We start from the raw sequence: 25,724 nt of genomic DNA, 5'->3' as shown, positions 1-25,724 counted from the left end.
TTTCTAGGGCAACTCCATTAAGATCAGAAAGATATCTTTCTGCTTTGAAATATGTGAGCATGAATGATTCATTCAGCACAGAACCCCTTGGCCATTCATATCTATCTGATGATCAAATATATTTTTAATTATCAATCTATCTATGGGGATTTTTTCACTAGACAATATTCAACTGTATTGTAAGAGCCATTTGGATTGAGGCAGAGAATTTGGCAGCAAGATAGGGAACATTTGGGCTTTCAACACTTAGGAACATATGGGAAGAGGTTTGGAGGATTGCCACATGGGATGTAGCTTGGAAGATGCTACATTTCTTCATCCTTTTTTTTTTTTCTTTTTTTCTTTTCCTTTTCGAACAGAAATAGAAGAAATTTTACTTTTTTTGAAGGATCCTAATTCCTGTTTATTTTCTATGCTCCTCTGGATAAACCACTATGGTCAGTTGCAAGATTTGAGCAAAATCAGCTGCATGTTTATGGCAACTGTAGGTGGGCAATTAAAATTGCAGATCTTTCCAAGTTTTTACCTCTGAATTCATGAGAACCCTCAGAAGTGAACTCACAAAGCTGCAGCCTGGTGACTCAGATTGTGGGGTGAAGGAGGATGTCTGGTGCCCAGCCTGTCAGGATGTCACCATTTACTGAGGGCTGGGAGGGTAAAGCCCTGCTGCTCCTTCCTTCATGCTCCTGCTGTGACCATCTGTCTCCCAGCCACCTTGACACCCAGGGCTGGACAGACAGTCCAGACTCTCCGTGTGTCTCTGGTGCAGAGATTCATCATGTGGCTTGGAGCTTCAGCACTACATCACAAATCCCAGCCACCTTTGAGACAAATGGGAATGGGAGAGAGGAACCTCCTCCAGCTCAGCACTCAGGACTGGACCTGTATGGACCAACATCATCATCATACCACTTTAGGGACAAATACCTCATGCCCATAATGGGAGTACTCTGTGTCTCTCAGAGTTATTGCCTCTGCATGTCAGAAGAACAATCCTTTTTTTCTAATTTTTAATTTTTTTTTTTGTGGTTCCATTGTGTCCCAGGTTGCAGCAAATGCAGAATTTATTGGAATATACAAACATGTATTTTCACAATTGGCAAGCAGGCCTTGCAGCTTAGTAAATGCTAATTAATCTCTTAGATTGCTAGGAAATCATCATTATCCAGGTTCAGCAATGAAAGACAAAGACCAAAGACAGTGGCAGGGGCTTGCACTGAGTGTCAGGGTCAGAGCAGATAGAAATGCATCTTCTTTGGTGTTCTGAGCAGTAAACCACACAAGTTTGGCAAGACTCCATCTGAAGAGCAGAATGGAGGCACCTGGGGCTTTTCCTTCAACCCTGTCTCCAGTAGCTCAGCTCAGGGCAGGCTGCAGCTCTCATCCCCCCTGACTGTCAGATTTCCTTTCCTTGAGATGGAAGAGCTGGAAACCAGCCTGACTATGAATTCACTACTGGGAATCACTCTCAGACACCCTGTTTTGGTTGTAGGCTGAGTGTTTATTGTCCACAAATTCATTGCAGCTTTTTATCTTGCATTTTCCTGTGAGAGTTTGTTTCAACACTTTCAGCCAAGCAATGACTAGACAGTCAGGCAAGTTTCTGTTATTTCTTTGCTAATGAGATGCCAGGGGATATGAAGGTATCGAGGTGAAGGCTAAAAAAGTGACATCCAGGATCATGAAAAGAGCAGAAGGAGAATCTCCTCCAAAGGTGTTCAAAGACCTGTAGCAATAGTTTTTCAGAACTGACTATGTAAGTCAGAAGAGTAAGAGAGATAGGCAAATCCCTAAATCATGTGGATGGGATTTGTTTTAGAATGAAATCTCTGCCTTTCTGAATAAAACTTAAAAAAGATTATGTGAGCTTCAAGTATATTTTTAGCCATATATATAGAGGCTGCACATTTCTGAGCCAGCTAAAGTTTGATCCAGAATGTTTTGTTATTTTTCTTCTTCTCACAGAGCACACCTTGATGGACATTAATTACTCCTATTTTCTGTGGCCATAATAACCCAAATAACTGCTGTTCTGAGGATGCACTTCCCTTACTGAGTTTCAGTTTGGGTGTCCATTTGGAAATCTTTAGACTCTAACACAGTTATAACCATAATTTTCTTAGAGAGCATTAAAACTAATGTATAGACCAATCTTTCCAAAAAACCCCATCCAGTTACATGCTTCTTTGCATCTCCATTCCCATCTCTACTGATCTAAAAGGAGAAAAAAGACTCCCTTATCAGCCTGTTCCTACTGTCTGATTAACTGGCAGCTATCACAGCCACAGTTCTTTTTTGCTCTGTTACAGTTTCATTTCCAGAGGAAAAAAGCCCTGATGGATACTGAGCCTCTGGATTGTGGCACCACTGCAAATTAAATGAGGTTTCTGTTTGTACCAATGGGATGGCAATACCTCCTTAATCAGGCTGTCTGTTCTTTGGAAATCTGCAGATACTTTTCCTAAAAGCACCCAGCAGTGCAGTGTAACTCGGTAATAACTGTTAGTTTGGGCTCAGGAGGGAAACCCCAGAACTGTGGGTGCAGTTAAAGGACTGGTGAGTGGTTGACTTTTGGGGTTTTCTTTCACCTTGCGTTTTAAGATTGCCTGAACTTGAGGGAGGTTCTTTCATTTAAGACAGAAAGACCCACAAATTAAGCAACATCTAGCTCCTAATGTGTGAAACTGCAATTTGCATACATCGTGGCAGCTGCTGAGTTGGTCCTTATTACCTCTGCTGGAATGTTAATTTAACCACAACTTTATCATTTACTTAAATGGAAAAGCAGCGGGTTGCTGGCATTCCACATTATCTGTCAGGCAACCTGGGAATCAGTTGACAGAGCCAGAGAGAGATTTCAATTCAGAGGGTCTGCAGGGTGCTGCCTCCCAGGCCTGTGGTCACAGACAAACTCCAGATTGCCCTTGGACTGTTCTAAAGGTCAACACTAACCCCAAGAAAAAAAAAACAAAACCAAATCAATTGTATCTGGACTGTCATGAGAGAACAGATAATGCAATTAAACTTAAAATCTCAGTATTTCTGGGGTTTTTTTGTCTCTATGTACCCAAATTGGCACTGTTTATACAGACATGATAACCAAAACACCATTACTGGCTTTGACAACAAATGGTTTGTAGAGCAAGCATTGCAATGCAGTCCAGAGCCTGGAGATGCCAAAGCTGCCCAGCAGGACGTGCTGGGAGCAGGGAGCAGCTGAGCCATGAACAGGGCTGGGGCCATGGCTGGTGGATTGGCTGAGCCTGGAGGCACCTCCACGCTGTGAATGAACACACCAGAAATACTCTTGTGGGAAGTAAAGAAATATGAGGTACCAGCTGCCAAACCAGAGGCTGCCTCGCTCTCCAGAAAAAGAGGCTGAGGAGCCCTGAGAAACTGCTGAGATGGGAGATGAGAAGAGCAGGGCCATGCTGGGGAGTCACCCACGGGCAGGGAGTCACCAAGCCATGGTGATGTGCCACCATTTAATGACACAAGTATGTATTTTGTAGCAGAAAAGGAGGTTCTGCTCTGAGCCATGGCAAGAGTGACAGAGGAGATGAGTTCAGCTCAGAACCTTGGTTGTGAGTTTCAGTGGCAGAAAAGAAAAGCCATGTCCTGTGTTGCATTTGAGATATCAAAGAGCGTCGAAGAGGATAATGCAACATAGTTCTTCATGTAATGGAGAAGCAAAAGAGAGCTTTATTGAAAGAAACACTGCACTTATATATAGGGTAGTTTGTGAAATACAGAACAGAAAAGACTCATTGGTCCAAGAAGGCAACACCTCTTTGAAAACATGCTTTCTGCAAAACATCACCAGACACTCACGCACCCTGCAGTGCATAATCATTGTTACAACTTCTTGTCCTTGTGAAGCCAGAGAAAACCAAGGCTTCAAGGCTGCTTTTCCCCTGGTTCCCAGCAGTGTCCAACAACAGTCATGATGCCTGCCAGAGTTCAATTCAGCTAATGTTCAGCTAGAACTGATTGTGACTCATTATCCTGCTCATGGCAAGCCAGAGCAAAGCTTCACCCATGGACACTGTGTGTGCACCCACCCACCAGGACAGGTGTCCTGCTTTTGGGTGGAGTGTCAATGTTGTGTAGCTGTTCTCAAAGTCTGGGCTGTGATAAACGCACACTTGGAAACTGGTGAGACTTTCTCCTAAAGAAAGGGCTATTTTTCCATAAAGTGAATCCCTAAGAGTTGAGATTTAGAAAGGAATGTCTTTGCAGCAGCAGCATGTACTGTATGACTGGTGTTATGCTGACACTGTTCTAAAACATTAAATTCAACACATATTTCCTTAACACTGATATATATGCATTAAATGTGTCTTTTCTGTCTCTGATGCCTGGTTCTTCTCGTTGTTTTAAAATACACAGTGCTAAAAGATCACACATTTGTTGAATTATCACAGAAACTCTTCCCTTTGGTATTAGCTTAACAAAGTTCAGGAAAAACTTGTCTTCGCCCACACCTCAGCCATTCATTTTTATAATAAAAATTACCATGACAACAGATAATGATATCAGAATGAAAAGATTATGACTTAATTGCATGAAGAAGGTGAAAACAGGCTTGGCTTACAGCAGAAAAAGCTTTTAATTCCAGCAAAAATATGGGGGGCACACACTCCATTTGTGACATGCTGAGAGCTGCCCAGGGGTTGTCCCACTGCATGATGGGGTGTCCCAGTTAATTCAGCAAAGTGCAAGAGAAATACTCATAATTTCATGAGCAGTAAAGAGAAATTTGCCTTAAAAGTGTTAGTGTTTTTATGAAACAAACTCATTATAGAAATTGTCAGAAGAAATGCACCCATAAAGGAAACATGATTATTATTATGGTAGTGGACTGATTTCATAGAAAAAAATTAGCTGTATAAATGCTCCATTGTTAACCAGCACCATGCCATAAATTGTTCCAAGTTAGAGGACAAGAGGGAAATTTATAGGATACGGTTCATTTTTATCACAACTGTGGCATTTCATCAGCACACAGTTCTATCTTGGCTTCTGTGAGAGCTGTGGTATCAGATTGGGTATTTTTATTTCTAAGATAAATCTGAACTTTTAATAAAAACAATCTGGGAGTTTAGACAATATATATCTTAGTAATCTGGTCTATCGAATTCTCTGACAAGAATAAACTTTAATCACGGGGATTTATTTCCTGTTTTGTTCACAAATGCTATGATTTATGCTTTTAAAATAATGTACTTTAATTTTCCCTCTAAACCCAACAGACTGCTGTTAGCAGTTGAACATTTCTGCATACTTCCTCTATGGAAAAACTGTGTAATAAAATCATAGACTAAAAATCTAGATAAGGAAATACATTTCATTTTCAATTTCTCAGAAGCTATTACCATCAATCAACCAATTAGCATGGTGAATAAATAAATTAATGCCATTTAAAAAGAACATTCTGAAAACCCCTTAATGTCTTTCTCAACTAAAAGTATTGGCTCAACATTAGTCAATTTTGTAAACCAAAATTCTGCTTTAATCTTTTTTCCATATTTGCTTAAACATATGGAAATAAAAATAGTGTATTATGGCCCTCTCTGCTCCTCTTTAATTTTCAGAGAACAAGATGTGCATCAGTGCAGCCCCACTATTCTGGACCAATTTAGTGGATCTGTTTCTGATCTACACCAGCACAAACAGGAAGATAGCCATAAAATATACAGATAACACTGCAATTTGGTCAGCAATCCTTCTTTAGGGTACAGCTTCAGCCCTTGGCAATCTCACAGAAGGGCAGGAGGATCAGTTTGTGAAAATTTGTGACAGTTATGGAGGCAATGGCCTTGGTTTTGGGAGCAAAGCACCTGCTGTGTTTGGGTACCCATGCCTTGGAGATAGGAGGGTGTTCTTGTGCTGGAACCCAGCCACCCAGGAACAGCTGCCAAGCAGAGATATGCCTGGTTCTGTATGAGGTCTGTGGGGTCCATAATTCCTGAAGTGACCACCAGCACCACCTGCAGCTGCACCACCCCGAAGGAGAGCCTGATGCTCCCTATCACAGTGCCTGGCAGCAGCAGGGCAGGCAGCCAAGGGTCTGCTGGCTCTGTCCTAATGTGTCCCTGTGCCTGACATTGGAGCAGCCCCTGAGCCCAGCTAGGAGCCCAGTGCAAGGCTATTTATAGCCCTGGCACTGCCAGCAGGAGCTCTGTGCTGCTGTGGGACAGCTCTGCCCCCTCTCCCACCGGCTCTCACGGCTCCAGCCTCAACAGGTACATTTAAACCCCATCCCCACTGGGAACAGGGCAGGGAAGGGTGCTGGGACAGATGGGCAGTGTGCAAGCACCAGGGCCAAGCTTGCTTTGGGTTTCTGGGTGCATGGGGAACTTGTGGGCAGGGATACCTGAATGTCTTGGGGAGCCCTTAAAGGTGCTGCAGAGGAGCATAAACACAGGGCCAGTGAAGGCAGCAGGGGGAGGAGGCTGTAGGACCCTCTGGTGGTGCCAAAACTGAGCCCTCTCTGTTCCTTACAGTGCCTGCTGTCCAGTTCATAAAGGAATTTTAGGAGGTTCATTACAAAGTTAGGACGGGAACCACTGAACAACATCAAACTTGGGGTCTGTTTGCAGCTATGTGGGGTTTGCAGCTATTTTTGGGGTTTGTCAGCAGTGTGGGAACAGGATCAGCCAGCAGATTCAGAAATGTCAGTGCCTATGGTCTGTGCTCAGTGGGGAGATTTGATCACTCCACAAACCTGCAAACAGCTGGAGTTGCTTCCAGATAGGAAGCTGTGAGAAACTCTTGTCTTTTCCATCAGGATATCTAGATGTGCCTGGGACTGGTCCCTGCCAAAGGGATGAACATTTTCAATATGAGGGCTCAGCGGAGATTGCAGATTTAGGACATATTGAATGTGTGTGTCAGTGAAGGGGCTGTTTTGGAGGTGGTGGTGGCTGCCACGGGTTGCTCTGAATTTCCCTTTCTCTAAATACAGACATACACACATATTTACTTGGTAGTGATTGAAATTAGAGCTGGAGAAATTCAGTGATAAGTTTGGATTCAAACAATAACTAATGGCATCCTGCCATTGAGTTACAAGGGTTTACAATTTGCACTTTATTCTAATCTTACTGCTGAATGATGGGTCATTAAAGTTTTTACATACTAGTATTTGCTCACCAGAGGGATGCATGCTCTAGAGTTATGTAAATATTAGCAATTAGAGTTAACAATCTTTTGTAAAAATGAAAAGAGAGCCTAGTTTGCACAGTTATTAAATTATGTTTCTTTTAAATGTGATACAGTCCTGTTTACATTATATGACATAAATGTTCCTGAAAGTGAGCCCTTCCTATACTAGCCAGTATATTTAGAGAAATGCAAAAAGAGAAACCCCTAAGGCCCTTGTCAGGTTGCTTAAAGAACTACTGAAATGTATTTTAGAAATACATTTTCCTTCTGCTGGCATCTGTCATTGTAATAAAACTTGTGCACCCTCCTTCTGTGAATGAGCACTTTGCCATTTGAGTTAGTTTTTATATGCAAGAAAAATGATCTTCATATGTGAACTGAAAAAGAAATGGGTTTGCTATGTATATCTTTAGCTTCTATTCTTCTCATACAATTAATGCACATAATTGGCTGAGACTGGGGTTTGTTCATAAGCATTTGTTTGTTAACAGAGCCACATCAATTTTCTCCTTAAATTGTGGGATTCTTTTCACTGACTTCACTGAGCTTTGAACTAGACTAAGTCAGGTGAAGGCACATTCAAAAAGATGGCTCATAGGGTCTTTCATTTCCAGCTGCTTTGATTTTTTTTCACGAATCTATAACAGTTTAAAGAAAAAAAAATATGCCTGGTATTTGCTGAGATAGGATCAATATTAATCCAATCCCACATCTAGGCTTCTGAGTTGGCAGTAAATGGAACTCAAACTGTCAAATCTTCCAGAATCATAAACTACCCAAAGGCTTTGAAAACTGATCAAAGCATCTTCAGGTCTCCAATGGTCAATCATGTTCCCAAACACAGTTTTTGAAGCTTTGCAGACTGCTTTAAAAATCTCCCTGGTAGGTACCAAGTTTCTCCTAGCTCAGAGAACCTTGTTGATTCCCATTTTATTTTTATTTTAAATTAAGAGCAATGCAATGAGAAGGGAAATGAAGTACCTGCAGAAAAGCCAGGCTGTGTGTGTTGCAGTGTGAGTGGAGATGAGTGCAGGCTGTGCTGGAGTGGGATGCCTGGAGCAGCAGGGATGCAGGGATGCACACAGGGGAGCACAGCACTGCACAGAGGCAGCCTGTAGGTCAGCAGCCTGTCTCCCTGCACTGAGAGCCTCCTTTTGCACAGCCTGCAGGCTGTAACAAGCTAAGAAAGCTCCCAGGAGCCTGCCTAGCAGCACATCCCAGCAAGAACTGGCCTGTGCTTGGATATAGTGAGATTCAAGGTGCCTTGACTCAGGATTCTCAGTAACAGAAACAAGGTGCCACAGGGGTGGAGGGAGAAAAAGAGTTAAAATATCTCTCAGAAAGATTGTTAGACTTTGTCTTATGTGGGCAAATGGTATCATTTGATTTGTAGTGTTACTAGTTTCAAGACCTCAAAATTCCTCCTTCCTTGCCAGGAATAAATCAGTTCAGATCACCTGAGCTGTACCTGCTGTGGGGCTGATCCTGAGACAGCAAGAGGGCTGAGCAGGGAGGGTTCTTTCTGTGACTTTGATAGAAGGTGATCTCATAATCTGGCAAATCTTTTAGAATTCCCTAAGCTATTTAAGGCTGGTTTTTTACCTTTAAAAGTGATGCAGACACTTCAGTTCCTACATTGCCCAGTAAGCTGAAGCCAGAGCTGGGCTTTTAACTTAACTCAGATGCCTTTGAAAGCCTGAAAATCCTAATTCTCTAAGCAACTGGCAACTGACTGAATATGGAAAACTTACAGAAAGGTATCCTGGCTGCTGGTAGCTACAGTGATGCTTGAAACACATCCATGCACTAAATGTGTAATTGTTACAGAGAACCATCTCTTAGTGACACTCACTTGTATGCCCATATTAACACAAATTTCCTAAAAATAATTGATTGTTCTCCTACTTATTGTTCTGCCACAAATCTGTATATTTTATCTGGACAGAATGGATGAAACAAATTCAAGAAATCATATCTGAGTCAAAGCAAGAAAGTAAGTACTCCCTGAAACTATGAGTGACCTTTTCAGCACAGATCTCCAGCCACAGACTAGAGATGCTTCCCAGTCTGACCACCAATAACTATCATTTGAATCTGCTTTTTCAACCACTTGGGCACCTAACTGATGTTGATTTGATCTGTGGATTTCATCTCAATTTGTTACATATGACCATATTAGTAGTCTTAAGACAAAGTATCTAATTTATCCCCTATTATCCCTGAAAGAAATGAAGAAAATTAGATTGGATTGACACAATTTGTTCTAGATAAATAGGTGCCATAACTGCTTTTATCACCTTGTTACCCTCTAAATCCTTATAATTCAATCACATAATAATTTCTTCTGGCATCTTTCCAGGTGTCAGAATTAAGAGAATGATTCCTATTATCCTATAGCTATAGGAACATCTATAATTCATTGGAAGCTTCTTTTATATATCTTATTACACCTTTTCCTTGCATTAAGATTAGCATTATTATTTGCCCTTTTTGAGCACTGTGGGATCTTTTGCATGGTTTAAAATCTTGATCTTAAATGCCAGCACAGCCTTCATAATTGAACTCTGAGATTATAACATTATTATTATCATCTGGGTGCTGATTTCTGCCTCACTGTGGCTGTCAGCCAAATGTCATAATGCATACAATTAACAGATTTGCTTCTCAGCTTACTGATAACAAAGGAAGCACAAATAATTCATAGGCAGAGGCACTGGTCCTTTGATGTGATTGAACTCTGATCCTTTCAGCACCTGAAGGGAGGCTGGCTGAAGGCAGGGCAGCCTAATTAAGGCAAAGAAAAAGAAAAAAAAATAAAAAGAAAAAAAGCAGGAGGGGAAGAGGAGGATGCAGGAGGTGCCCCCCACGCTGGGTGCTGTGACCTCTGCTGGGCCAGGTCCTGCAGCTCCCACCCTCCCACCATGACATAGAAACAGGAGATTCCTCGGGAAAAGACAAAAAAAAATATGTCCCAGACAAAAAATACAGACAAAATAATGTCTCTTATTACAGGGTAGCTTTTTTTTTTTTCCCCAGAGGTTGGGGGAAATTCCTGATGAGCTGCTTCCATCTGGTTTACAGTCCCTTTGCATTAGGGTGGTTCAAAGAGCCTGCAGTGTAACTGAGAATTGAGGACAGCATTTATTTATAGTTTGATAGCTCATAAAAGCTGGAGAGCTGAGCTCACAGCAGTGTGGTTATTTATGTTTTAAACTGCTCATGCATGCTACTGCCTTGCAAAGTATATGCTGGAGCTCCTGCTTACCAGTATATATGGCTCTTCATAAGGTTCATGGCACAAAGGTAAAAAGAAAAGGTGAAATTAGACTAACTAAATGGTTGATATAAAATTTAAAGTAGCAGAGAGAACTGGAGAAAAATTAATAGCCCAGCACTCAAATAAAGTAACATCCAATGGAGGTTTGCACCTGAATCTATTTCTCACAGTAGAAAAAAGTATCCCAAAATTCTGAGTGAGGCATTAACTCTGATTTCAGCTCCTGGTGACATTATAAAGGATTTGAACCTTGTACTGAAAGTTTTATAATGACGACCCAGCCTCTGACACAATCTCAGAGCAGTGTCTCGCTGCAAATTATATTTGTATCACACTTATCCTCTCTTTTCCTATCAATGCACCATCCTCCCTCTGTAACCCAGAGGGAAAGCAAAGCAACACTGTTTCATTATTACCCTTTAATAGTCTTCCCAGTCATATAAAGGAGAATATTAATATCCTTCCAATGACCTCACCTAAACGCTGCTAAAAGCCAGGAGAGAAGTGACAAGTTTGCAGCTAAAGCACAGGGGATGAATTTCTGAAGTTAATGAAAGGTTTCACCCCCGGGTTTTAATCCTGTTTTCTTTTTAACCTTTTAGCTTCAGTTTCCTCAGCTGTAGGATGGAGAAAGTAGACTCACATGCAAGTCAACAGCACGATTTTGTTGAGTACAATTCAGTCAGGAGCTGGCTGTGCTGTCAAAGCACAGAGCTAAAGAAGTGTGTGCCAGATGTGCTGATCACTAGTATGAACACTTTAAAATTCACATATCTAATGAACAGTGATTACACTGACAAAGTGTTGCTCTTAAGAAAGCTAAATTAACAGTGAAAGAAAACTTAAAGGTGACCAGCAAAGGAAATGAAATCATAGCTCAGTTCTACAGAGCTTCTTCCTGATCTGTACAAAAGTCTGGGGGAAATGATGGTGATTAATTATCTAACTTGTTTTTACATTAAAAAAAAGCATTTTCACCATTATAAAAAAGCTGTGGGATGCATGAAGACATCATAAAAGAGAAAGGAGAGAAGTTGATAATTTTGGAGAAAAAGTCATGATTAGTCAGACTGGGGCTTGTTGGTGCTTACTAACACTTTCATACAGCTGGAGATGAACAACCTGGTTCAAGACACTGCAGCTCAACTTTAAAATGACTGTGCTTGTGGTCTTTGAGATGACAAGCACAATTTCTGAGATATAGGGAGGTTCCTTTATCTAAATGCAGTGAAGATCAAATATTACAAAGTGATTAAATAGCACAAGGGGAAAGCAATTAACTAATTATCACATAGGATTAAAAAACCCAAATATTTCCTATCTTATGAAAGCTTCTACTGACTGTGAAGACTGCTCCAGAGGCAGTCAACACAGGATTAAGACCCACATTTTCTCAAATGCAGTATTAAATTTCAAAGGAGGGAGGAAGAAACCAAACTAGATTTTGAAATATCATCTCTTTTTGTACTAGACTTACTGTTTTGATTGAATTTTAAAAGAATCATAAGAAGAGCTCAGAGCTTGGCCCACATCCAGTTGTTAATGTTTAGTCTTCCAAATCCTTTTCTAAAATCTGGTAATAACCCAGTTTCATTTCTTAGATTTGTGGCTTCTGGTTCCATATTTGGAATATGGAAAGACTTGATCAAATCAAGGAAATGCCAATCTCCAAGCATGCTTGGCTTTTAAATTAGCACTCAAAGTGAGGAATCTACCTAACTTGTAGAATGATGTCTAGTTCCAAAAACAACTGAACAGCTAAAAGAGTAGGCTTGAGTTTGGTGATACAGCTGGAGATTTCCTTTCCACCTGGGAAATAACTGTAATATTTTTAAAGATCTATCTACCTAAATCTCTAGAAAAATCTGGACTGTTTTTAAAAATACCTTTAGAGGAATTTCAAAGAATTTCATATACTCATTTTTTATGTTGATACATGTTTCTTTAATGAAACTAAGACTTCTCTTTGTACTGCCAGGATTTGAAAAAAACCAATTCAATCTGTGATACAAGCCCTTGATCCCACAAATATTTAAGCTGCTGAGGAATGTTACTCATTTCAACAGGCTCATTAAGCACTTTGTAGCATGTTTACAGTGTGTTTCAAACATGGTTATACCACAGCTTTAGGACTTGTTCGTGTACTGGTGATTCATGACATGAGTCCTTAATGCATTTCTAAAACAGAACTCTCTCATTACCATATTACATCCAAAAACTGTGATAAGGACTGGTATCCCTCAAGTGATGGTAAATGTCATTCTCCCACTGAAATTCTACACCTGTACCTCACATTCTGCAGAAAGATAGATTCCCTAAAGGATCTGCCTTCAATACAAAACAAAAAAAAAAACTCAAACCAAAAACCAAACAGATGAGACCACAAATTTCCTTGCTTCCCCCATAAATAAAACTGGAAGGAATATGTTAATAATTACAATTTAATTTAAAATGTCTCTTGAGTTTGCAGTGAGTGGAACCTGAACTGTGACTCTGCAGCACATAAACATCCTGCTGAGAAGAAAGGAGGACAGCTTGAAGGCTGCCTCTATTTACTGATCCTTTACTTATTCCAAAGGAAACTGGTAGCAACTCTGTAGAAACCAGTGAGCTAATGCTTTGGTGTGAGAGAAAAAGGAATCTGGCCAGTTGGACCAAGTTGCTTCCTGCCACTTTACTACCAGTCTTTGGTGGTTCAAGCTGCCTCTACCCACAGGATTGTGTTGAATGTCTCAGCTCAATTTTTATAGGCTCTGGATCAGGGAAAAAAGGGAGAAGGCAGTTGAAAAAGGCTGCTTTGAAGGGAAGTCTGTAATTGCCTTTAAATGATCACAGAACTTGGGGTAGGTACTGAATACTGAAGGTCATTTGAAGTGTTGATTTTTCTTGTATTTTATCTTGGAAACCTTGAACCTGAGACCTCACCATAATTTTGCACAATTTTTATGCATCACTGATTCATATCGACCATGCAGATGATTAACTTCAGATAATTGCAGCAATATTCATTTGCCCAAGAGTTCATTATTGGATAATATTATGCTTCTATCTCTAGAAACATCCCCATGAATACCTTGAACTTTGAGGATATTTAAAGAGAGGAAGCTCGGAGATCAACCATGGCTCACAAGGCTGAGGAGAGGAGAAAGCAGCGCCACAGCTTGACTTTCCTGGAGCAAGTACAGAGAATGAAAGAGGCAGCAGAGATAATCGACGTGGTGCTGGTTGCAGAAGGTGAGAAATTCCCCTGCCATAAGGTGGTGCTGGCTGCCTTCAGTGCCTATTTCAGAGCCATGTTCAGGTGTGGCCTGGCAGAGTGTGCTCAGAGGGAAGTGGTGCTGCAGGACACGTGTGCCGAGAGCGTGGCCGTGCTGCTGCACTACATGTACAGCGCCGAGCTGCGCCTCTCCAGCCACAACGTGCAGGCTGTGGCCCTCACTGCCTGCTTCATGCAGATGGAAGAGGTGTGCAGCATGTGCCAGAAGTACATGATGGACCACATGGATGCTTCCAACTGCGTCGGCATCTACTACTTTGCAAACCACATTGCGGCAGAAGATTTGTGTGACCAAGCGAGGAAATACGTGTATCAGCATTTTGCTGAGGTGAGCTTGCAGGAAGAAATACTGGAGGTTGAATTCCAGCAGCTGATGGCTCTGATCAAATCAGATGATCTGAATATCTCCAGGGAGGAGAGCATTCTGGACCTGGTCATTAGATGGGTCAAGCACAGCAGAGAGACACGTTCAGAACACCTCATCGAGCTCCTCAAGCAAGTGAGACTGGTGCTTATCAGCCCCTCCTTCCTTGTGGAAGCCAGGAAAAGAAACACAATGATCCTCTGCAATTCAGAATGCAATGACCTGTTTGAGAAAGCCCTGAAAACCATCCAGCTGTCCAGGCCCCCTTCCCTCAGCCTGCGTTATGGGATGGAGACTACGGATCTCCTGCTCTGCATCGGCAACAACTCCCTGGGCATCAGGTCCAGGCACGGCAGCTACGCAGATGCCAGCTTTTGTTTCGCTCCTGCAACACGAAAGACTTACTTCATTTCCTCCCCCAAGTATGGAGAGGGCTTAGGATGTGTTTGCACTGGTGTTGTCACTGAGAAAAATGATATCATTGTGGCAGGCGAGGCAAGCGCCGTCAAAATGTCTAGACAAAGGACCAGGAACATTGAAATTTATAGGTGTGTACCCTCTGCCAGAAATCCCCTAATTATTTAAAAATTTAAAATCAAAGTAATGTCCCTGGGGACAAAAAAACTAAAAAAACCCATCACACAAAGCCTTTTTCACTTTTTTTTTTTTTCTTAGAGATTTTGACTACTTTAATCAATTTATCACAACTTATTTTCATAGCTCTGAGTTATACACATTCAACCAAATCTTGATGCCTCTTCTCCTGAAAGAATGAGGAGTTTCTCTTGTGGTATCTCTGAGTACATGAGCTCAGTTAGATCAATGCATGTAGATGTTATATTCTCCTTACCCAAATCTCAGTATTTTCCTTGGATACTTTTTTTCTAGGTCATTAGCAGGGGGAAATGAGCCAAGTGAATGATCCAATGAGCCCAGTAACTCAGAGAAAACATGCTTCTCTGCTAATGTTGATGATAGTGTTTCACAGATTAAAGATAATGATTGATAGCTCAAAAAACTTCATTCTGTTTTTGCTCTTATCTTTCTCAGATGCACACTTTTTAAAGAAAGACATTTCCTGGATTAAAGATAAAATTTTAAAATGGTGACAGCATTTTCAAATGCAAATGCCTAAATTTGAGGAAATAAATTCATAGCAAGGCAGGTGAAGTGGCCTTCTTTTCAGCAGTGTTGAGTTCTCACTGCTCCTGCTAATTTCAGCAGAATCTGTGATTGAGCAGCACATGCAGAAACAAGTGCTTCTTCCCTTAATTAGGGTCAAATACTTTTGAATACTCTTACTAAAAATATTTGATCTCGCTAACATCGGGCTCAATTTCATAACTTCTCTGTGTAGGAGAGAGCTGCTCTTGTCATTGTACTGAGTAAACCCTGACAATTAAAGGCTGATGGGACCTGGGTGAAGCAGGGCACTTACAGCTCTGGATTTTCCTACAGATACCACCAGCGAGGAAACCACTTTTGGCACAGCCTGTGCAGCACTCAGCTCCGTGAGCTCTACGCCCTGGGCACTGCCCACAACGACCTCTATGTTATAGGAGGGCAAATGAAGGTGAAAAATCAGTATCTGGTCACAAACTGTGTGGAGAAGTACTCCATGGAGCAGGGCAGCTGGAGGAGCACAGCCCCTCTGCCAGTGCCACTGGCCTGCCACGCGGTGGTGACAGTGAAGGACAAGCTGTACGTGCTGGGTGGATGGACACCACAGGTGGAGAATTGTGCCCATTTCCTTCCTTTGCTTTGTGCACTAACAAGAGCTGCTGTGTAGTTTTGCAGTGCTTTTTGCTTGGGAAAATACAGCAGTGAAAACAGAGGAATAAGTTGCTCACGTTCCTCTGATTAAACGTGTTCTCTAGGAAAACCAAAGAGGGTGAAGAATAATATCCATCTATGCCATCCTCACTGTAAATACCAACTGCAGGAAGGGCAGTCTTTATTCACAGTGGGCAAGAGTTCAAAATACATTTCCTTTGTCATTATAGGTTACAGCCTTTCTATTCCTTATTTACCATCCTCTTAATTTTTCTGGATATAATAAATAATGTCATTTAATCATACAGGGACGCTTAACTGTGCCCTGCTTTCAAAAAGTGTGTACACAGGTACATTTCAGGGACAGATTTATATATGACATTTAAAGTTCACCCTGATTTCTCAGGAAGCTTTCTTGGTTAACTAAAGTTAATTTATTTGATTTTCATTACATTACATTTTAAATGAAAAGTCAAACCATTCTCTGGGAAACAGAGTCCTTTAACCAATCAATTTATTTATTTCTGTTGCATTGCTTGGCCATGTAAAGTTTTAATAAGGATTTTCAGCAGGCCCACAGTAGTTCAGTAGTTCAGAGATTATACACAGCTATGCTGCAATGAGGATGGATGTCAAAGGCAGTGCTCACTCTCTCCAGTTGCTCCAAGTGCAAAATATCTTTTAAGAGCCCATTTTTTATTTATTGCTTGGTGAATTTTAAATTTGGGTGCTCAGGAAAAAGCCCCACATTCACTTAACAATGAAGTGGAGCATCTGTAATCCTCATTGCAATATGTTCAGACTATCATCACAACTCAATGGTTTCTGTCCTCTTGAAATAAATTACTGTTTAAAGTATTTAAAAGTGAAATGCATTCAGCTAACAAGACCTCCACCTCTTTGAATATTTTGAGTGCACGAGTCCCCAAGGAGGCAACAGAAAGATCAGAGAGTATTTCTGATATAAAAACAACTGTGCAAGGATATCTCATATGTAAAGAACAAAACTATGAAAACACTTGATGTAGAAACCATCTGTCTGTAAAAAAAACTTGAACTGAAAGATATGTCATATAACAAAGATAGATGTTGAAGTCAGACAACCAGCTTTGTTAAGCTTTTTTTTTTTCAGAACAGATTGTGAGAGGGAAAAGTGGATTATAAGCACAAGTATATCAGGAATATTGAGCCAACAATAATTTTTTTAAAACCCACCTGAAGTGAATATCTGCCTACAAGTACTATCAGTAACAATGCATGGGTGTCTGAGTTTATATAGAAATAGGTTTGAGATGAGCAGATTAACAGCAATTGATCAAAACTCACAGCTTTGTAAGATTTTGGCATACCTGCACAGATTGGAATAAATTAGCTAAAGTACTGAAAAAAGTGCTTTAAGACCAGCACTACAGAGTGCTGAATTCTTGGTACCATCTATCTTCCCCCTGTCAGATGCAGTGATTGTGTGTGTGGGGTTACCACAGCTGCACTGGGAAAGCAGATGAGCTGGCCAAGCCAGGGGCTGTCCCTGTGCTGGAGCAGCACTGAATGTTCTGTCAATCCTGAACAAACACTAACAACAGCATTGACAGAGTGCCCTAAATGCATGTGCCCATTACAGGACAGAGATTAATACCCTGCCCATCCAGGCTTTGTAATTGAAATAAGACAAGACAAAGTCAAGCCAGGACATAAAATGACAGCTTAGGAGGGCAAGGGCTTGCACACTACTGATCTCTTCAACATTGGTCTGGCCCCTGCTGCCAGAGCAGTTAAAACCCAAAGTGACTCCAGCCTTGGTAATTGGGGGCTGCTAAAACGGAAGAAAGTGTTTGGTGAGGCTGAGAGGAAGATTTCAGAGCCCTGAGACACAGAGAAGGGCTGCTGGAAGTTATGTTTTCTGTACACAGAGAGAACAGGGCGCACTCCAAGGAGAATGTTACCACAAAAATGAGGCTGGATGTGAATTTACAGCATGTCAAGTGGTGTCTTCTCCTAAGTACATGTTTAGTCTGTGCTGAAAATACACAGCTTTCAAATACTCCTCTTTCAGTGAATAAATTAGTGGTTCACACTTACCACGGAGAAAGAACATGCCCCGGGCACTTACAGGGAATAACCATGGGGCTTTATATTTACTCTCTACTTTGCCTCCTACTATCCTGTCCATGACATTAGTCTTGGAGATGTCTTTTGGGAAAGAAAAATAACAAGAAAACAAGGACACATGTAGCACCATCACAAGCAAGCAAAGTATTTCTCTCCTTCTCACTCTCTCTATGTGAAAACTTTCATCCCAAAATATTTCAGAATCCTCCCTCCACATCCCACTGCTAACATTCAAGGGTGTCGTACCCAGAAAACAGCATCTGAATTCCCTGCATTGTATAAGACAGGCAGAGAAGGGGGAAGAAGATTAGAGAACAAAAGGAGTAGGAGTGAGAATAAAAAGTGTTATGGCAGCAAAGGTACAGCAAGGGGGTTAGGAGTTTATTATGAAAACTATTGAAGTTACAGCTGTTGAACAACAACATTACTGTGGTTAGGCTGAGTAAATAAACGTGCAAATGTTTATTAGGATAAGACATATAAATATATACATATGCACATACATACATACAGACATATGTATGTATGTATGTATGTGTGTGTGTGTATATATATATATATATAGGACTGAGAAAGGTCAGCAAAGTACCTGACTGAGACTCATGGTATAGTCTGAGTAACAGTGGAAAGAGATTTCAACATTTAGCAGGAAAAAAGACTGGTTTTCTCTCATTATTACTAGCATTGTACAGCATCCTTGTGGAAAGGGGGTGTGTTCTTCCAGAGCTGGCAAACTTAACCCTAACCCTGACCCTGGATGTATTGTTAGCACCCAAATCCTTGACTCTATAGCTGCAGGACATAGACACCCCCTAATTTCTCTGCCTTCTCCAGCAGATCCCAGCCACCAGCCATGGGTGCTGTTAAACCTGGGGAGTACAACCCCTGCAGCTGCAATTGCTGTGTTTATGCTGTTTATCTGCCGCGTGTCTGCCGTGATTAACCGCCTGCAGGCATGTGGGGGGCTCCAAAGGCTGCATCATGATGTGGCTGTCATATCTCACACAGATGGATCTGCCTGACGAGGAGCCTGATCGATTAAACAACAGAATGTTTCTCTACGAGCCAGGCCAAGACAAATGGACAGAGAGAGCCCCAATGAAGTTCTCCAGGTACCGCTGCAGCACCGCCGTGGTCAACGGCGAGATTTATGTCTTGGGTAAGAGGAAACGGATGGTTAACAGATACCACCGTGGCTTTTTCTCCTTTCCAGCAATTTGCCTTTGTGAAGTGAAAATATCTCACCCTGTTACGCACTGTAGGACAAAGTACCTTGTAGGAAACGGAGAGTATTTTTCTAAAGTTATTTTTTTCCCCGTGTTATTTCTTCCTTCTGTAATTTATGTGGATTAAATTATGTGAATACATAGTGCTCTGGATTCGTGCAACAAGGATAATTCGCTTTTTAAGACACTTTTCTTTGGGGTATGACTGCTGTAAATATTAATGAATTTTAAAAGGTGAGTAGAGAAGCCTTGAAGCACCGTTTCATAGGTGAGCAGTGAAATGCTATGGAATTTATACATCATTGTGAAGGAAAGGCATAAGCATAAAGAAAATTTTGATTTTCCAAAACCAACATTATGTCTCCTGGTAAAACTCATTGAATTCTTCTCTTCCACCTACCTCAACACAGTGCATTTAAAAAAAAAACAAAAACAAACTAAATATTTACTTTTGTCAATTTTTTATTTAATCCTTTTATGGTTTTTGTTTCAAAGCAGTACTTTGACCAAGACTTTTACAATTTGTGCAAATGAGTTCAACAATCTTCTACCTACCCTAAAATATTTTGCCCCAAGATCTTATTGTGAATAGATATATGACTGGAAAGTTCTTGGAGAAGTGGGGAAAAAAGTTCATCCAGTCAATCCACAGGTGGCTGTGAGCGATTCATGCCCTTCCATGCACCTGTGGTCTCATGGGCAGCTTTAGGCATGAAGAAAGCAGCATTTCTATCAGGACCTCAGGACATTTCAAACCCCTCTGCTTCAAACTACTCCTGCTTACAAGCTTATCAAAGTGAACACAAAGATAGAGTCTTATCAGCTTATTACACCCCCTGTCTCAGGGTGTTCTGTCTTTGTCTGGGTTGTTACATACCAGAGTTTGCTCCTGGCTCATAATACAGAAACTGCTTTGCAGGGGGATATGCAGGAAAAGAGTCTTTGAAGCAGAAGAGAAAATTGGCTTTAATGCTGCATTTGTCTTCTTTTAGAGAAACTTCTTTCTCTTAAGTGGTTTGAGAGAGGCCATAGGCACAACCAGGAGGAAGGGTGAAAGAAGCCCATATGGGAAAAGTGAGTTTTGCAAACAGAAAGTTGTGTCATTATTGTCAAAGCTTAGTGATAGAAAATGTCAGTGTGCTGTTAAATAATGAGAGTGTTGGCTGCCCAGGTTCAAAGGTGCTTTGAAAACATGGAGACTTCATGCTCTGTAAAAGGTTAAATACATATAATTATTTATACTGACACTGATGCTCTAATGGGGCAGCAGAAGCAGCTGGAATAGCTGGGAAGAGAACAGCAGCATTCATGTGTTCAGTAAGAAGTGCTCTGAGATCAAGACCTCGAAGGCTGTGATGACACAGGGAGTCAGGGAGCAAAAAAAAGCAGCCACCTTGGGATGCATGTGATAAAACAAATTGTCAGTCTTCTTCACAGCAAGGCTGACACTGGCACAAGGAAAAGGAGTGGCTAATGGGGAAAACTGCATCCATTTTCCTCCCTCAAAATCTCACAGAGCAAAATGTGAGTGATTACAGTAATGAAATTTACAGAAATGAAATTGAACACAAAACACAGACTTAAATCTGAAAAATGCCTGTTTAAATGGCATTGAGGAAAGTTCATGGTCTCATGGACTTTCAGAAGCATTTTGTTAATTAAAAAAATAAGAAAGCCTTGGCTTTGTACGTGTAGCTGCAGTGTTCAGGGAGCTGAACATTAACTTGAATTCTTTCTTACCTGCTGGCCAATGCCAATAATTCTGTGTGTGGGAGAGAGAAAATCTTTGCTACAATCTGATCTGCACATGGGTGGTGACAGGATTTTGCTCTGGCTCCATCATTTTGCTGGTTCACACACACCTTCCCATGGCAGTTTTGATTTGAGTCTATTCCTAAGGGAACCAGTGAAATTGATGCTTAGGTTAACAGTTTGCTGCATTGGGCCCTTCACTCTTGCCACTAAGTCCAACTAAACATTCATAAAGGCAGTGTTTGTCCTCAACTTTAACAGTGTAAATCTGGGCTAATTTCACTGTAATGGACAAACTTGCTTGTGATTTATAGCAAGGGTAACTGAGTTCACATGCTGCTCCAAGCAGCAGATTTTTGAGAAAGATTGGGCTATTTTTACCATTACATTTCTGAGCCTGCCTCCCTTCTGATGCTCTGCCCACTCAAGGTGTAGCTGCAGCAAGTGCAGACATGGATGAATTACCATCAGGTAGCAGGAATATCAGCTGCAGACAAGACATTTTGACCTAGGTCTGGGCTGCTTTCACAAATTCCTCATTGTTAATTTTCACAAACCTTGTAAGAACTTTAACATTCATAAATTTTCAAAATTTATTTGAAACTTGCCAACAGGCACAAAAACTATGTAAGGTAGAGAAAATACTGTAAATGGAGACAGAGAACACACATATAGTCAGAGAAATTACATAGGCCTTGGTTTCTTGGGAAGTCAAATAACATTACAACTAATTTTTAAACTAGAAGACAAGTCTGAGCCAAAAATGATTGGTCAACAAATTCTGCCTTTGAATATGCTGGTTTAAAGCCACCTGCAAGAGTATGGGTGGAAATGGAGATTTATCTGTTAAAATTAAGAAGACAACGTGGCTGTTAAATGTCTCAAAATGTCTGAAAACTCTGTGGACAGATTAAAGCATTTTCCAAGACTTCTCAGTGATGAAGCAACTTCCAAACGAACTCTAGCTGGAAACAGTGATAAAGACATTGGCATCTTACTCTGCAGATATCACATGTGGCCTCATCTCCAGCTGTAAACTCACACCTGTAATTAAACCTCACACAGAAAAGCTCAGTTCATCAGAGTTCATCACATCATCACAGTTCATCTGTGGTGACAGGCCACCTTGTGAGGTCTCAGGCTGCTGGGCTGTGAGGTGGGTCCAGTTCCCCTTTGGACATAATTGTGATGGTAACCCTGGCTGGGGGAATGGGCAATTCATGGCAGTGAGAGCAAAGCAGTGAAAGTGTTCCTAATCATGGAAAGAATAGAGGTGGATAGTGACAGAGCAAAGAACAGCAACTGTCATGAGGGTAGCAAAGCCACTGCAGGCTCCCAAAAGCTGGGGGTCCCTTGGACATCACCCTGCTTCATAAGGAGTGTCAGGCACTCTAGGAGTCTAGAAAGACACTGTCAAGGGTGATTTGTGAAAAAAAAAACACATTCTGAGGAGGATCATAGCTCATGGGGTGTTCTCATGTAGTGGCTCAGAGACAGTTCAGCCATAATGACTAAGCTTTTGTTCTATAGATGAGAAGATACTTTTATTGAGTCTCTGCTATTGCTATTGATACCCTCCCCAATCCTGATGGGAATTTCTCTTGGTGAAGTGTGTGTGCACAGAACTTGGACATCTAACAGGCTCCTGTGCAGCCCCAGGGAACACTCAGTGAAGGGGCCATGGAATGGCACTGCCTGGATTCCCACAGGTATCCCCCACTTCTCCTTTCATTCTTGTTCCTTTTGGGTGCATCATCTCCACGGGCATCCTGCAGTCTGCAGCCAGCTAAGGAGATCCACTGGGGGCTGCTGGAGGCAGAGGAAGGAGAGGATGGGAGGCAATGTGGGAACAGGTAAATGCAAGGCATCCTCTGTATGCCTGGAGGACCACACCCTGCTTCCCAGGAATAAAAAAGTTAAATACAGGGATAGTTCTGGCTGGGCACATAGTGGTGCAGAGAGAAAAGATTTCTTTCAACAAATCTTGAAAACAAACTCCTTAAATGAAGTAAGGTTGTCAGCTTTTTCCAGCAGGATCTCTTACATAGGTGTCAGCACATTGAGGAACTCTTGAGTAGAGATGAAAAATCACTGCAGAGAAAATTGATCCTCTCATATGTCTGTGATGTATAAATTCAATTTCTATCATAAATATGAAGCAGAAAGAATTGATGCAATGCCAGCTTTGAATAAAGTAGCAGACTCTTTGATAGACAAGTCTAATTTTTGTTCTCATCCATGTAGGTGTAAATCTGTAGTAAGTAGTCTGCTGATGGCAGTTGTGTTGTGTCAAGATCATTTTATTCTCACTCGGATCAGAATCTGATGCTTAGCCTTTGAAGTGTTAATTTCTAAAAAGTCCTATTGGCACAGCACAGAGTATGTAATTACTGTCCAAAAACCTTCCCCAGACTAATTGCCAGCTCCAGCATGTAAAACCCTAATGACTTAAATGGAACTATTCTAGAGTCACACTGATGGAAGGAAAATGGGAAATAGATCAGAGTTTTTGGTCAGAGTAGGAGCATTGTTCAAGAACCTGTACCGTGTGTCTTAATCAGCAATCCTACAACATAATTATCTGTTTGTTGTGTAATGTTCCTAGAGAATCTCAAGCTATTTATATACCATACATAACCCTCATAAGTAAATGAACAGCAATTCCTAAGGCTCAAAATCCTTTCTCCTATTCATCTCTTTTCACTGGTCTCAGCTCTTTCTCTCCATATTTTCCCAGGAACATAACTATATTGGTTGGAAAGCCCAAGAAAGAGCAGCATTGTGTTCTTAATGACAGAGGCAATTGAGACACATTGGGAAGAAAACCAGATGGGAGGGCTCTATTTAAGGTCATGCATTTTAATCTCTCACTTAAAAAAAAATATCCTTTCCAACTACTTCTCTGAAAATTTATCACAGCCAACATACAAATTAGGAAAATCCATCCAAATGAATCCATTTGAATGCCACATTCATTATTTATGTTAAAACACACTTAGTAGAGCCAGTGTCTCTGAAATACAGGTCACTGGTAAAAAAAAATAGTTATATCACTATGACAGCTTTAACCATGTGCTGCTTTTATGCTGTATAATTCCTGCTTTATAAATAATAATGCATTGAAGGACTTAAATGAGAAATCCTATTAGGGAAGATTAAGGAACAAAAGAATTTTTGTTTATCATCCTTAGACTGGCATCCTACCTTTTACAACTTAGTGTTTTTTCCCCCTGGGCTCTTGCTGAAAGCTTCTTTTAAAAGTTTTAAACAGTTAAATGAGGTTCAATTAAATACTGAATGTCTTGATCATAGAATACTTATTTAAATATGTACTTCGGGGTCTCTCTGGAAAAGAAAGTGTGTGTAGGAGGAGCTGGAAGGAGACATTTTAGCATTCATGCTTGAGTATTAACTGTGCATTTGAATAACACTTCCTTTTAAAATAAACATGTCTATTTATAAATATTCTTTGGACTTCTGACAAGTAGCTGCTTATGGGTCTGATTCTGAGCTTTTATACCTGTGCAACAGCCTCCAGAGTGTCCATGTGCAGGGAGGAACAAAAATAGGCAGATAAATTGGTCTGATAGATGAGATTGAAACTGCTCTGTACACACTTAAGTATTTCCAAAGGAAGTGAGAAAAGACATATTGTGAGAAAAGAGGGAGCTGAATCTGAAGCATTGACCATGCTTAGGAAGACAAGAATCTGTTTTTTCAGCCCTGCTTCTAATCAATCTTATGCCCTCATATCTTCTGCAAGCTGCATTACCTCATCTGCTGTGCTCTGGGTTAGCAGAGGATGACAGTGCTCCTTGGTTTCATCTTTGGAAGTGCCTGCCAGGGCTGGTTTATGGCTCCCTCATTTCTCTGAGACCCCAGCTATGCAGCCCTGCTCAGCAGAGAATGAGAGAAATGGAACTGCTGAGACTCAGCTTGAGTGCTGGTAATGAAGGGAAACATTACATAAGAGATTAGCACTATTAAATCCATTGTGCATCCCAGAGATCAATTTAATAATGAATTAAAGAGAGACAAATCTTGGATTTCATTTGCTTGTTGAAGAGTTACTAGTTTTTCTTTTTTTTTCTTCATTTCCCAGGTTCCTTTGATAAAAATTCAAAGAGGCACTACTAAGAGCACATGTTGCTTGGTGTTATGATCTGAGGACTCAGTTATAGGATAAAGAATAACACTGTCAGTACCCTGAGGGTGCTGACAAGTCTTGATCATCCTGAGCAGCATCACTTGGGATCACTTGGGGCTTCCACCCATCTCTTTTGCCCATAGGTCTGGGAGAATCAATTAAACATAAGTCTGAGGGGTCAATTCCTCCTGTGCCTTTGCCTGATACCTGCTGGTAGGGCCTCCTGCAACTTTTTGCAATTTTTTGCCTCCTGCAATTGCCCATCCCTGGTGCTCTGGAGCTGTGTCCTCATGGTACATCAACTGGCTCAACTTCCCTCTGGAAGCAGCTCTGCTCTTGCTGTTCCCTGAGACACAACCCTCTCTGAGAGACAGTGCATGTCTAATTTCAGATGTCTGTTGGTGAGGGAACCAAATTATGTGGTGTGAATCTGGCAGTGAGTCTCTGGAGCACAGTCCTTTGTGGATCCCCAGCCACCTTGTAGGTGTTATTATGTTCAACTCTCCTGTCCATGCAATGAGCAATCTAGACTCATGTCTGTGTGGTTTTCCTGGAGGAAAAGAAATTGTCACTGTTGGACTTGCTTGCCTGGTCAATTTAATTCCACAAGAGCTCAGTGTGGATGAGACTTA

At 41.1% G+C, this 25,724-nt stretch overlaps 2 protein-coding genes across 2 annotated transcripts in view; one reads left to right on the top strand and one right to left on the bottom strand.

Annotated features, from left to right (window-relative positions):
• MGLL (monoglyceride lipase) overlaps positions 1 to 25,724 on the bottom strand; it is a 97,587-nt gene that overhangs the window by 67,334 nt on the left and 4,529 nt on the right. The window lies entirely within an intron of this gene.
• KBTBD12 (kelch repeat and BTB domain containing 12) overlaps positions 13,560 to 25,724 on the top strand; it is a 31,841-nt gene continuing 19,676 nt past the window's right edge. The window contains exons 1-3 of the mRNA XM_079316594.1: positions 13,560 to 14,633; positions 15,544 to 15,814; positions 18,976 to 19,126. Of these exons, the coding sequence (XP_079172720.1) occupies positions 13,564 to 14,633; positions 15,544 to 15,814; positions 18,976 to 19,126 (1,492 nt within the window). The 5' untranslated portion in view covers positions 13,560 to 13,563. The remainder of the gene's footprint in view (positions 14,634 to 15,543; positions 15,815 to 18,975; positions 19,127 to 25,724) is intronic.

Source organism: Erithacus rubecula (assembly GCF_903797595.1).
Source record: "Erithacus rubecula genome assembly, chromosome: 13".
Lineage (NCBI taxonomy): Eukaryota > Metazoa > Chordata > Aves > Passeriformes > Muscicapidae > Erithacus > Erithacus rubecula.
The sequence above is the reverse complement of the archived record's forward strand: the minus strand, read 5'-3'. Positions and strand labels throughout refer to the sequence as shown.